The 11,958-nt window shown below is 42.0% G+C and overlaps 1 protein-coding gene across 1 annotated transcript; it reads left to right on the top strand.

Moving 5' to 3' along the window:
• Positions 1-1,082: 1,082 nt before the first annotated feature.
• Positions 1,083-10,369, top strand: LOC308640554 (laforin-like). The gene is made up of 2 exons (XM_081312420.1): positions 1,083-1,320; positions 8,870-10,369. The coding sequence occupies exons 1-2, from the start codon at positions 1,170-1,172 to the stop codon at positions 9,145-9,147; spliced, it is 429 nt and encodes a 142-aa protein (XP_081168546.1). The 5' UTR covers positions 1,083-1,169; the 3' UTR covers positions 9,148-10,369.
• The last annotated feature ends 1,589 nt before the right edge of the window (positions 10,370-11,958 follow it).

Raw genomic sequence — 11,958 nt, 5'->3', positions numbered from 1 at the left:
GTCCTTGGCCCATTTATTGATTGGATTATTTGGTTTTTTTTGGTGTTTAGCCTTTTGAGTTCTTTATATACCCTAGAGATTAGCACTCTATATGATGTGTGAGGGGTAAAGATTTTCTCCCAAGATGCAGGCTCTCTATTCACTTCACAGGTGGTTTCCTTTGCTGCGAAGAAACTTTTTAGTTTGAGTCTGTCCCATTTATTGATTATTGATTTTAATTCTTGCACCAAAGGAGTCTTATTAAGGAAGTTGGGGCCTAATCTCATATGATGGAGATTAGGGTCTACTTTTTATTCTATTAGATGCAGGGTCTCTGGTTTTATTCCTAAGTCCTTGATCCATTTTGAGTTGAGTTTTGTGCATGGTGAGTGAAAGGGATTAATTTCATTTTGTTACATATGGATTTCAAGTTAGATGAACTCTAGATAGGGCAGAGGGGTTGGAGGGGAAGGGAGAGGGCACGGGGTTAGAAATGATGGTGGAATATGAAGGACATTATTATCCAAAGTACATGTGTGGAGACACAAATTGGTATGAATATACTTTGTATACAACTAGAGATATGAAAAATTATGATCTATATGTGTAATAAGAATTGTAATGCATTTTGCTGTGATATATAAATAAAAAATAAATAAAGAGAAAGAATTTTATATTGGGATTTAAACAGGAATGAATACTTTTAGCAAATGTTTTTCAGAATTTATTGAGGCAATTATAGAAGTTTTCACCTTTAATTTGCTGTCATTTGAAATGTTTTAATGGATTTGTGCACTTTATGCATTCATGGAATAAATACGACTTGATGAGCTTATTTTAATATATCGTTAGATTTGGTTTGCTAATGCCCATTTCCTGACATTCTTGTTAATTGAATTATTTGTTTTTTCCCTACAGTTATATCAGTACTCCTTACCTTATAATAATAATAATAATATTTATCTCAAATCCTTAAAAATCCAGTTTCTCTTGTGCCAGATTAAGAGGTTAATTGCTTTTTAATAGTATGTGTTTTATGCAGTTACTTAGAACTCAAATCAGAACAATAGTGACAGTTGACCTCATATGTTCTCATTAGAATTTTACCAAATATCTGGCTGGGTAGTTGCCCCCGCCAAGTGGAACATGTAACCATCAAACTGAAGCATGAGTTGGGGATCACGGCTGTCATGAATTTCCAGACGGAATGGGATATTGTCCAGAATTCCTCCGGCTGTAACCGCTACCCCGAACCCATGAGTCCAGACACTATGATTAAACTGTATAAGGAAGAAGGTTTGGTCTACATCTGGATGCCAACACCAGACATGAGCACTGAAGGTAAGGATCAGAAGAGCTGCTCTAGCTTCTTGTTGAATGTGTCTCAGTCTGTCTGTCCTTGTGTCTATAATTGAATGTCTTAAATATGAATGGTATAAATGTATAAATATAAGGTTTATATTTATAATGGTATAAATGTATAAATATAATGGTATAAATGTATAAATATAAGGTTTCAGATTTAATATATTTAATGTGTATCTTTTGGTGCTTTGGCTAAGATTCTGTTTAACTTGGCTTTTTAAATTTGCTTATTTATTAAATATATATTCATTGTGTATCTGCTATGTGTGTGACATTATGCTGGTTGCTGGGAACATGACATAGAAAGAAAGGCAGGTACAACTCCTGTCTTTGTGAAGGTTATAGTCCTATAGGGATGTTGTACATTAGTAAGTAAAAATAAAAAATTAAAAATATGAATTCCTTTGTTAGGAAGATACATAGATAATACTGTGAGAGCGACAGATAATCCAGGAAGGTTTCTCAGGAAGTGATGTCTGAGCTAAGGTCTGAGGGTAGACTGGAGGAAGAGTGAGTGGCAGAGAGACTCCCAGGCAGAGGGGCCGATTAGAATCCCTGTGGCAGGAGAGGGCGTGGAGTGTTGAGGGAACTGGAAGACCAATGGGGCTGCAAATGTGAGAAGGAGGGAAGACCTCTACCAGGATTTGGGCCACAGTAAGGACTTTATACTGTCCCAAAGCAGTGACAAGCAGATGAATGGTTGGGAATCTGGGAAATGCCAAGATTCATTTTTTTTTCTCCAGAAGTGCTCTTTGATTATAGTTGGGAGAATGGACTGAAGGTGAAGCTGGGGGGTCTGTGAGGGGGGTGAGTGAAATGGAGAGAGTGTGAGAGATAACACAGCGGAGCCAGGGTGTTGATAGGAGTCTTTATTGATTGCACAGGTGCTTGCTGAGCAGGTCTTTGTGAAAAAGGAATTGTGTGTGGCTAGGGTGTGGCCAAGGAACCAGAGACAAATAAGGCATGATTTGGACTGAATGGCAAGAGGCAGTAAGACAAGTACAGAGTGTAGTGCAGACGGAGGTGGATGTGAGAGGAATGAGGTACATGCTCTGGAGGACTATGGCTTTGCAGCAGCCCATTCTGTGAAGGAGCACAGGGAGGCTTTGTGAATGTCATGGCATTTGGAGTAGGCATGACCTAGACAGGCAGGTATGGCTGGAGAAAGGGCAGGCTAGGGGAGATCAGCAAGGTTCATAAGCAAGGGATTTTAAAGGAATGATCAATATCTCTCAGCCTGGTTGGAGAATGAAGTAATTGTTGCAAAGGAGCCCAGGCACCTGTAGCCGAGAGAACAAAGTAGCTGATAGTATCAGCATCCTGTCAGCAGGGGGCAGCAGAGAGCTGTGGAGATGGCATGGGCTAAGGGAATTTAGGGACCCGTTGTTCTGAAGGAAAGAAGAAAGGCAGGGCTGCCTAGACAGGAAACCAGGAAGTGTTTCCATAATCAGCCCTCTTCCCTACAATGCACATTAGGCATCAAACACAATACTGAAAAATTTGCATACATTAACTCATTTAATGCTTTAACAGGACTCTGGTTAGATGTTGTCATCTCCATTTTGCAGAGGAAGAGACAGGTACAAAAAGTTAAGTAACCTGGTCAGGCCATAGAACTAGAAAGAGGCACAGCCTGGATTTCAAGGCTGGCAACCTGACTCAGAACATTGCTCCAAAAACCAGACTACAAAGCTTCTCTCTGTGTTCTCACAAATACTCTTGCAGATCCTATGGACCAACTAGTTTAGTCTCTGACACTCATGACCAACTGTTGTTATGCACAGCCATGACTTGTAGGGAAGGTAGCTTATCTCCCCCAATGTCAATGGTATGCAAGGTGGGAAAACCTATCTCCCTGGCCACCTTGATCCTGTATCGACCTCAGGTGGTGCACGTGGCCAAACTGGGCCTCCTTGTGGGTCTGTGTCTGAACTGAACTATCACTGAGGTTGGAGTGTGATTTTTGTTTCTGAAGGTGTGGAGCATTATTGACAGTTTGTTTTTTTCCCCTTAGTAATCTGATCCAAGGGAGCCTGATTTAGTCTTGAAAGTTTGGCCCTTTCTTAAGGAAGAAAAACATATCAAAAAAGAAACTTCATTTACATAGAAGAGCGTTGGTTGAATATAGGTGATCCTTGCCCTGCCCAATTTGTTTCTCTGATTTCAAAGCCGAGAAAATTGTTAGGGTAGTATGACTAGTTCCCATGGAGCATTTTAATTTAAGTTTCTTTTATTCTGACCTGATAATATTGTTACCTGCTGAGCAACATGGTGGGGGGACAGACTGGGAAAAGTTGAGCTAACACTATGCAGAGCCTCCGTTCCCTCCTATGCACTGATCATGTGAAGGCCATGCTGCTAGGAGGTAATTTGCTTGATATTTTGGAGGTCTGCAGAAGCCTGAGGGAAAACAATCCATAAGCACACATTTTTGTTGTACTCAAATCTTTTTTGGGGTCATTGGGTCACTAGATCTGGTGCAGCCGTGACCATCTTTCACACAGAGGCAGTGGGTGGCAGCAAAATGAGACCTCCCATCGGAAACAGGTGAAACTCTAAGACTTAAAAAAAAAAAAAGAGTTTCTTTGGTTCACTAAACCTGAAACCTGGAGGAGTAAATCAAAGAGTTAACAACCATTCCTGAGCACCGGGAAACGTTTTACCAGTAGATTAATCTATGTGGCTTCACAATATTAGCACAATGAAAGTATAGATTAGTCCAGCTGAATATTTTTAGAACTCTAGAGAAAAGATCCACTTGGAAGCATTTTGCACCACAGCACAATGCTGTCAGATAAAGTCTGAGAAGGGAGACAGGCTGTTAGGCTGTCCTGTCACTACTGGTTGTCACAGACCTGTTACAATCAATGGTGCTATTGATCTTACTCTGGTATACTTTGTCATATGTGGAGGGGTCGTTTAGATTTCTTTTTCATATTTTTTTTTAAGAGAGAGAGAGAGAGAGAGAGAGAGAGAGAGAGAGAGAGAGAGAGAGAGAGAGAGAATTTTTTTTAATATTTATTTTTAGTTCTCGGCGGACACAACATCTTTGTTGGTATGTGGTGCTGAGCTGAGGATCGAACCCGGGCCGCACGCATGTGAGGCGAGCGCGCTACCGCCCGAGCCACATCCCCAGCCCCTCTTTTTCATATTTTTTAAAATGTAGTTTTTGTCTTTCACTTGAGAAATCAAAATCCCCCCCACCCCCCGCATCCAGCACCCACTTGTACAAAACAAACCAAATTTACTCATTAAAATGTCCCTCACATAGAAAGGATTCAGGTTGAGTCTTGACCTCTGTTCCTTCAGTGCTGCGTATGACAAATGGTCTTCCCTTGCCTCCCAGATGAGTTAACGTGCCTCCCGGAGTCCTCAGCAACCCCCCTGTTATTTCTTCCAGCCTGAGTTCTTTTCACTCAGCAGACTGCATTCGGCTCTGCCGTTGTGGGAAGATGCTGACTTTGGAGCCAGAACATCTGGCCGCCAGCCCCAGACCTCTTTGTGGCTTGTGATACTGGCAGGTTAGTTCCTGCATTGGGAAAGGGGAATAGTAATTTTTGCCTTACTGGAGGGTAACAATAGAATAAAGGGCTTTGAAAGTCAACAAGTTGGGATTATATGATTAGTGCCTAGTTGTAAGTTTCTACCAAAGACTGTTCTAGACGAGCTGAACCTTATAATCCAAAGGTGGAAAAGAAGATGTGCACAATATAATAATGACATTTTATGTGTCTGCCTCTGGAGTAAGAAAGGAAATGTGTGTGTTTGTGTGACTGAGGAAGGCTGAACAGTGTGCCATGAATAAACTCTTCAGGTCAACCTCAGGTAAAGCATGCCTTTGGGGTTTGAGACCCTCCCTTATCTCAGACCCTAATGCCCCAGGCTGCTCCACATTACCTGCCCAAATTCTCTCTCTCTTCTCATTCTCACAACCTTGCCTCACTCAGTGGTGCTCTCAGGATGCTATTTTAATCATTTTAGGATTGGGTTAGTCTGGAGCAGGTGTAGGTTACAGTTGGGAGAGAAGGGTCTAGCTCTGTCTCAGATCAAATAGGTACTTCTGTCTTCTTCTGTTGTTTCATTTTTGTTCATGGTTTAATGAATGTTTATTGAGCATCTACTGAGACCCAAGGCTCATTTTAAATTCCAAAGTGAGAAACACAGATGGTAGTGTGTTTTGTTTGACCTACATAGGGTTTACAGTTTTTCAACTTTGTTGCCAACACTTAAAATATGAAACATTTTAAATGAAAAGATCTGGAATTTTGCCTTACCATGAGGTATTACTGTCTTTAAGAATGGAAACTCCGTATCAGATTAAGTTCTGCATGGAGATTATATATAGGAAACTTAAAATTTATTGACTCTGACTGATATCAACTCTAAATTGTTTAGGGTATATTATGGTGAGCCCTGATCTTATCCATCTTCTTTTTGTTCCATGGTGGGTTTTGTATTACTCTGGGCTCCCTTGGATGGGTTTTCAAGCAGGGAGATGGGCTTGGGTGCAGAGAGTTTCTCTAGGGTGGGGCAGAGGTGCTACATCCCATGGAGGATGCTGCTCTTCAACGGGATAAGAACAGCATCATGACTGGGTAAGTAGGGTGGGAATTCAGACTCACAAGATGGGGGGGAGGAAAGTATCAGAAACCAGGTCAGTTAGAGAAGGACCTCAGTTAAGATCAGAGGCTCTGAACTGTCTTGGCTGGAGTGGCCACTTAGGGAATAACTTAGGGCAACCTTCTGTGACTCTGTTCCTTCATTTAAAAATTAGGAATAGAAATGGAAGTGGCCTCATAGTTGGTAAGAGGTGGTTATAAATGAGCAGTATCACGCAGAATATTTAGTGCAGAATGCTTGCCAGGTAAAAAGGGCTCAGTATGTATTATCTATAATTAGTCAGGGCAGGGTGCAGTCTCTAAAGGTCAAACTGAAGTAGGGCTCTGGCTGAGGCCAGGTTAGGATGGGAGAGCACTCTGCACTGGCTACTTCTCTGAGCCGCTTCCAGTGACTTATGTTTGTTACTTAAATATTTGACAGATCTTAAGTGGGATTTTTCAGTGATTCTGGAAGAAGGCTTCCAGTGACTGTTACCCCATGTTGGTGAAGCCCCTGTGAAGCTGGGCACCTTTGGTGCACATGGCAGCTGACACACACCCCTCAGAAGGATGTGTCTGACATGAGAGAGCCTCAAACTAACACGTATCCCTTTTTTAACTTGTGAACAGAGCACATGCTTCTTGATAAAACCTTTTACAGATAAAAAGGAAGGGGACGGTATTACATCAATTGGGCTCTTTGGAGCAGACCTGTCCTTGGGGGAACCTCTGAGCAGACGGAGGGAAGAGATCCTGGCTGGGTCTGTTGAAGACTTGGTTTGGCAGGCTGGCCACACTGGTGCCATGCAAGCTGAGCACTGGGGCTGGACTCCTGGGTTCAGCACCTTCTACTGCAAATGGCCACTGTAGTCTATTTATAGATTGGGCAATTGACAAAACAAAACAAAAACAAAAACTAAATTAACAACATTCTTTTTTATTTCCTGCCAAAGAACATAGTGTCTGGAGAAGCAGCCTTAGCAAAGAACTTGTCACCTGATGCTAGTGGTATCGGGAGCAGGAACTACAAGTGGGATTCCATTCCCACCCACCCAGAATTTCTTAGAGCAAACCTCCTTCCAACCCTGAGTAGGACACAAGCCCTGCAGTTAAGCAGGATACACGTCTCAGCAAGATCAACCAAACTAACCTAGGAGGCTTTGCCACCTCTGATCCCTGACTCAGATGGTGAATCCACCACACAGTGCTTTCCCTAAGACCGCAGTGAGGCGCCTCACTGGCTCATCAGATGCTCTCCACACCTTGCTGCATCTCCAGGACATTTAGTACCTTTGGGAGGGGACCACAAGGAACTATGGCAGCCCCGCCCAGCTCCACCTCAGAACACCTGAAACCAGGCCTGCAGCATTTCATGAGTTAAAATCCATGGCTCAGTTTAGACACTGGGATCAAGATAGAGCATATGTCAGGGCAACAGGCCCTAAGGAGAGAGTGATGAGGCCTAAGGCACCAACACATTCCTTTCAGACTCATTCTAAACTGCTGGCTGGTGCCTGTAGCTTTGAATCTCTTCATTAGGGAGACTCACAGAACATGGTGGCTAGGCTAGACTGTTATGCTGGCTTCTCTGCAGAGTCTCCCACTCCTGTCTCAGTGTGGTGGGTGTGAAGCTGAGGTAGACAGGTGACTGAGAGGACCTTCAAGGGGAGGGCGGTGTGTGTGTGTGTGTGTGTGTGTGTGTGTGTGTGTGTGTGTCCGTCCAATTCCATTGTGTTGTGTTAGCACCTTCAGGGCACTTGTGTTTCAAGAGGGCATCTAAAGAGGGAGGGCTAAATTCACTTGACTGCATTTCCTGGGGATCTTGGGGTAGGTCAGCAGGTGAGATCAGCAGGTGAGGGAGGGGCTTACCGCAACTTCAGTCATTCAGTGGGATGGAAGAATGTAGGCGGGCAGGGTTCCTCGGTGTGATCCTGAGAGGATCCTTCTGGGGCCATTGTGTCCTTCTGTGGAGGAAAGAGAGCACCTAGAGAACACAGAGGTATAAGTATCCATCTATAATCTGGGCTCTGTATAGTTTCTTTGTTTTATTTCTTCTCGATTTCATTTACTAAAAAACTTCAACTCACTATTAAAATCTCTCTAGTGGGAAGCTGTGAGCAGAAAGCATCCAGTAACTCCTTGGATGGTTTTAGGGGGCGCCTCTGCAGGATAAGAGGAGGGAGTCTCTCAGCACTCAGCAGGGCATAGGACATCTTCTCTCAGAAGGAGAAGACATTTGGATAACCTAATAATTGAAATAGCCAGCATAAAGTGGTAATAGCTATAATCATAATTGCCCAATAACATAGAAATTGAATCAGTTTTAGTATTCACTGCATCATGGTGAAGTAAATGATTGGTTATTCCACATATATCAATTATAAGTTAGCCATTCCATTTGACAAGTGAAAATTAACATGAAATTCTAGTTCAGGTTTCATCTGTCTAATTAATGAAAAAGATTGATTCTTTAACCAATGTGGACCAGTTCTGTGTTTTACATTTATATGGAAGAACATTTTATGTTAAATGAAATTCAGGTGACAGAATATAACATGTTTTCTTTGAAATCTTCCAAAACCACTGACCAATCTCTGTGAGCCCTGGTAACAGATGTAAATATCTATTTTGACCATGGATGACAGTTAACTTTTCTTTGGAGGGAAATTTGCATTGATGGTAAAGCCACTCAGAGGAGCAGTGACATTCAGTGAAGGTCAAAGGGACCCACCAGGTGTCTCTGGAATGCTCTTTCCACTTGGTTATCAGCCTCTAAGCTCGTCTCACCTCTGCCTTCGAAGCAGAGCCAGTGCTCATGGCCTTGCCTCACTCTGCCTGGCCCTGTGACGTGGCGGTGTGCTGGAGGAGGTAACAGTGACATACGGAGGTCTCATGTTCACTTGTGTGTGCTGTGCTCTCTCCATCAGGCCGAGTGCAGATGCTACCGCAGGCAGTGTGTCTCCTGCACGCGCTTCTGGAGAATGGACACACCCTGTATGTTCACTGCAACGCAGGGGTGGGCCGCTCCACCGCCGCGGTCTGCGGCTGGCTCCAGTACGTGCTGGGCTGGAATCTGAGGAAGGTGCAGTACTTTGTCATGGCCAAGAGGCCAGCGGTGTTCATTGATGAAGACGCCTTGGCCAGGGCACAAGAGGACTTTTTCCAGAAATTTGGGAAGGTTCATTCTTCGGTGTGTAGTCTGTAGCTGGCCAAGCTGCCGCCCCTTCTTCCCAGTTTTCTTAAGATTCCTGAAGTGATGTTAGTAAAATGACCTAGAAACAAAAGCCCCACTCGAACTGGGAGGACTGTGGTGTGTGCTCCTCCTCCAAGCTGCTACTGGGCTGCTGGGAGTGGCTTTCCATCAGGCCTTGGGCTGTACTTTACAAAGGAAGCTGTGATTGACACAAGAGAAAGGCAGAAAGCAGCTGGGTTGTGCAATGTTGTTCTAGCATCAGACACAAAAAGAATGCATGCAGTCCTGGCTGCCTGAAGGCAGAAGGGCCCTTTGCTTCACAGGTACTGCATGGGCTGTAGCATAGATTTGTAAGGGCAATTTCTCCTTGCATTGTGATTCTTTGACATGCAAAATTAAAGATCGAAGGTTATGTGGATCTCATCACTAGACTATTATATGCATGTGTTTACACCTGCATACACACACACAGCTTTTCTACTGAATTGAACTAACATTATGGTCATTTACCAAAGGAGGGAATAAGAGTCGAAACTGAACTATGACAAAAGAAGATCTCATATAGACAGAAAGCAGTGATTTTCTTGGTTTTTGTGTCCTGTTTTGTAGTGGTATAGTGTATTCCTAGGCATCTCCTTCCCTATGTACCTGAAGACCCCATGTGATAACCAAGGTAGACAAAGCTCTCTATTTGTTTTAGTTGAGTTTTAAAGCATTTTCCTAAAGTCTCACAACCAGTCAGGGAGGAGCTGGAGTTTGTAGCTCATGTTTATGTGACTCAGTGCTATTTTCCATCCAATTTTTTTTCCATCATAGAGTAGTGACTTCAGTTTTGTTCCTCTCAGAATAAGGTTGATCCCCTGCAGAAATTTCTACAGTGAGAAATGCAACAGTGTTCTAATCAATTACTAAAGAATTTAGGTAAGTATTTCTATTTTGTACAACCTAATTTAAGACATAGTGGGCTGTCTCAAGACTTAAGCCATAGCTCAGGAACTGTATCACAAAACAGAACTATATGAGAGGAACTGTATTACCAAAAAAAGCCCAAAGAGCCAAAATCTTTAGGTCATTGTTTCTCAGCTTGAGTCTGATCCTGGCTCAACCACCAGGTTAGTGCAACACACAGTTACTGTGCCTCCAGAACACACAATTCATTCCACTAAGTTCTACAGGAAACAAAGATGAGCAAGATTTTGCCTTCAAAAGTGTACACCTTGGAAATAGACCTGCGTTCAACCAACCATAATACAAAATTGAGTTGTTCTCACGAGGTAAGAATACAGGAAGAGAAACACCTTTCAGTTGAGTGCCTGTATGTGGTGTGTCTATCATTTTATTCAATTGTACCTTCATAGTACAGCATGAGGGAGGCTTCATTTTCTCCATTATTTAAATGAAGAAGCAAAAGCTAAGAGAGGTTAAATCAGTGTCAGTTGCCACATGCAGAGTAAATGGAGTGAGAGATAAAACTAGATTTGTTTGACTCACAGTTCACGCTTTAAAAACTTAAACTATAATGCTTATTTATTTTTCTGTTTCTTCTTTCTTCCACAAACATGTATTGATAGATAAGAGAGATTCTCATTCAGGAGGTATAGAAGGGGATAAGAAGGACCCAGGGTGAGTTCCAGTAGAGCTCAGAAGAGGGGGAGATGTCTTATGACACTGCAGGGGAGGTGACATTTTGATATTTGCTTTGGGCAGAGGAGGCTAGATAGGAAACATTTTTTTTTCTGACAGATTTACAAAATTCAATTTATAAACCAGCACTGGATAGTGGGAAGTTCAGTTCTCTTGCTAAAAATAGTTAGAAATAGTCATTGTATCCAGGAACCCATTTATAGTCATATGTGTTATATAAAATTTAATCTTAAAAATGGAATATTTTTAACTAATATACATAAGTGGTGTGTGTGTGTGTGTGAGTGAATTTCCTTAATGCCTAAGAAATACAGCTGTATAATTTCTAATTTATAATGGCCTTTTGGGATAGATTTCTTCCTTTTTTCCTTTTTTTGCTCTGGTAAAACCAGTTTAAGACTATTACAGAATGTTTTAGAATAACCTCTTTTGTCCTCAGTGAATGGAATGTCTAATATATTTTGAAATCACCAGGATTTTTGGTTAAATAAAAGCATTAGAAAAAGACCTTTGTCTCTGGAATTGTTTTAATGTCATTAACTTAGTCTGGAATCTAGAGAAATCAACTGGGTTTTTTTTATTTTTTAAAGGGGGCAGTGAGCTGAGCTAAATTGTTCTTTCTTTGTTGTCCTTATTCTGTCATTAACCTAGCAAAATTGGCAATTGATTGAGGAAGTCAACAGCAGGGCCACCACAAAGAAGTGATGAAAACTTGTAAGAATGGGTCTGACAAAAATCATATCACATATGGTGTCCTTAGCTGCTTGTCATTGGCATTAACTAAATTTTGTGGGGGAGGGTGCTGGGGATTGAACCCAGGGCCTTCCACATATTAAGCACCCATCCTACCACTGAGTTACACCCCAGGCCAGCAAACTTCAATCACAGACTTCTCAAAGAAAATTGTATTATGGTAAAGAAATATCCAAGTAGGGTTGTCTTCTTTCAGACTTTTAACATTATCCTTGTTTTATTTTATAGACAAAGAAATCTGAAAGAATACACATTCTCTTCTGGCCAACATTAAGGTGTAGGTGAAAACCACTTGGTTGGCCTAAGAAATAATGATTTAAAAATGTGGTTAGGATTTTGAAAATGATAAGGAGGTAATGGAAGGAGAGATTTGCAAATGTGTTAGAAAAGAAGTGAAAACTTGCCACAGGTGAAAAGAAAAACACC

Source organism: Spermophilus citellus (assembly GCF_964194105.1).
Source record: "Spermophilus citellus genome assembly, contig: SCAFFOLD_142, whole genome shotgun sequence".
Taxonomy (NCBI): domain Eukaryota; kingdom Metazoa; phylum Chordata; class Mammalia; order Rodentia; family Sciuridae; genus Spermophilus; species Spermophilus citellus.
The sequence above is the reverse complement of the archived record's forward strand: the minus strand, read 5'-3'. Positions and strand labels throughout refer to the sequence as shown.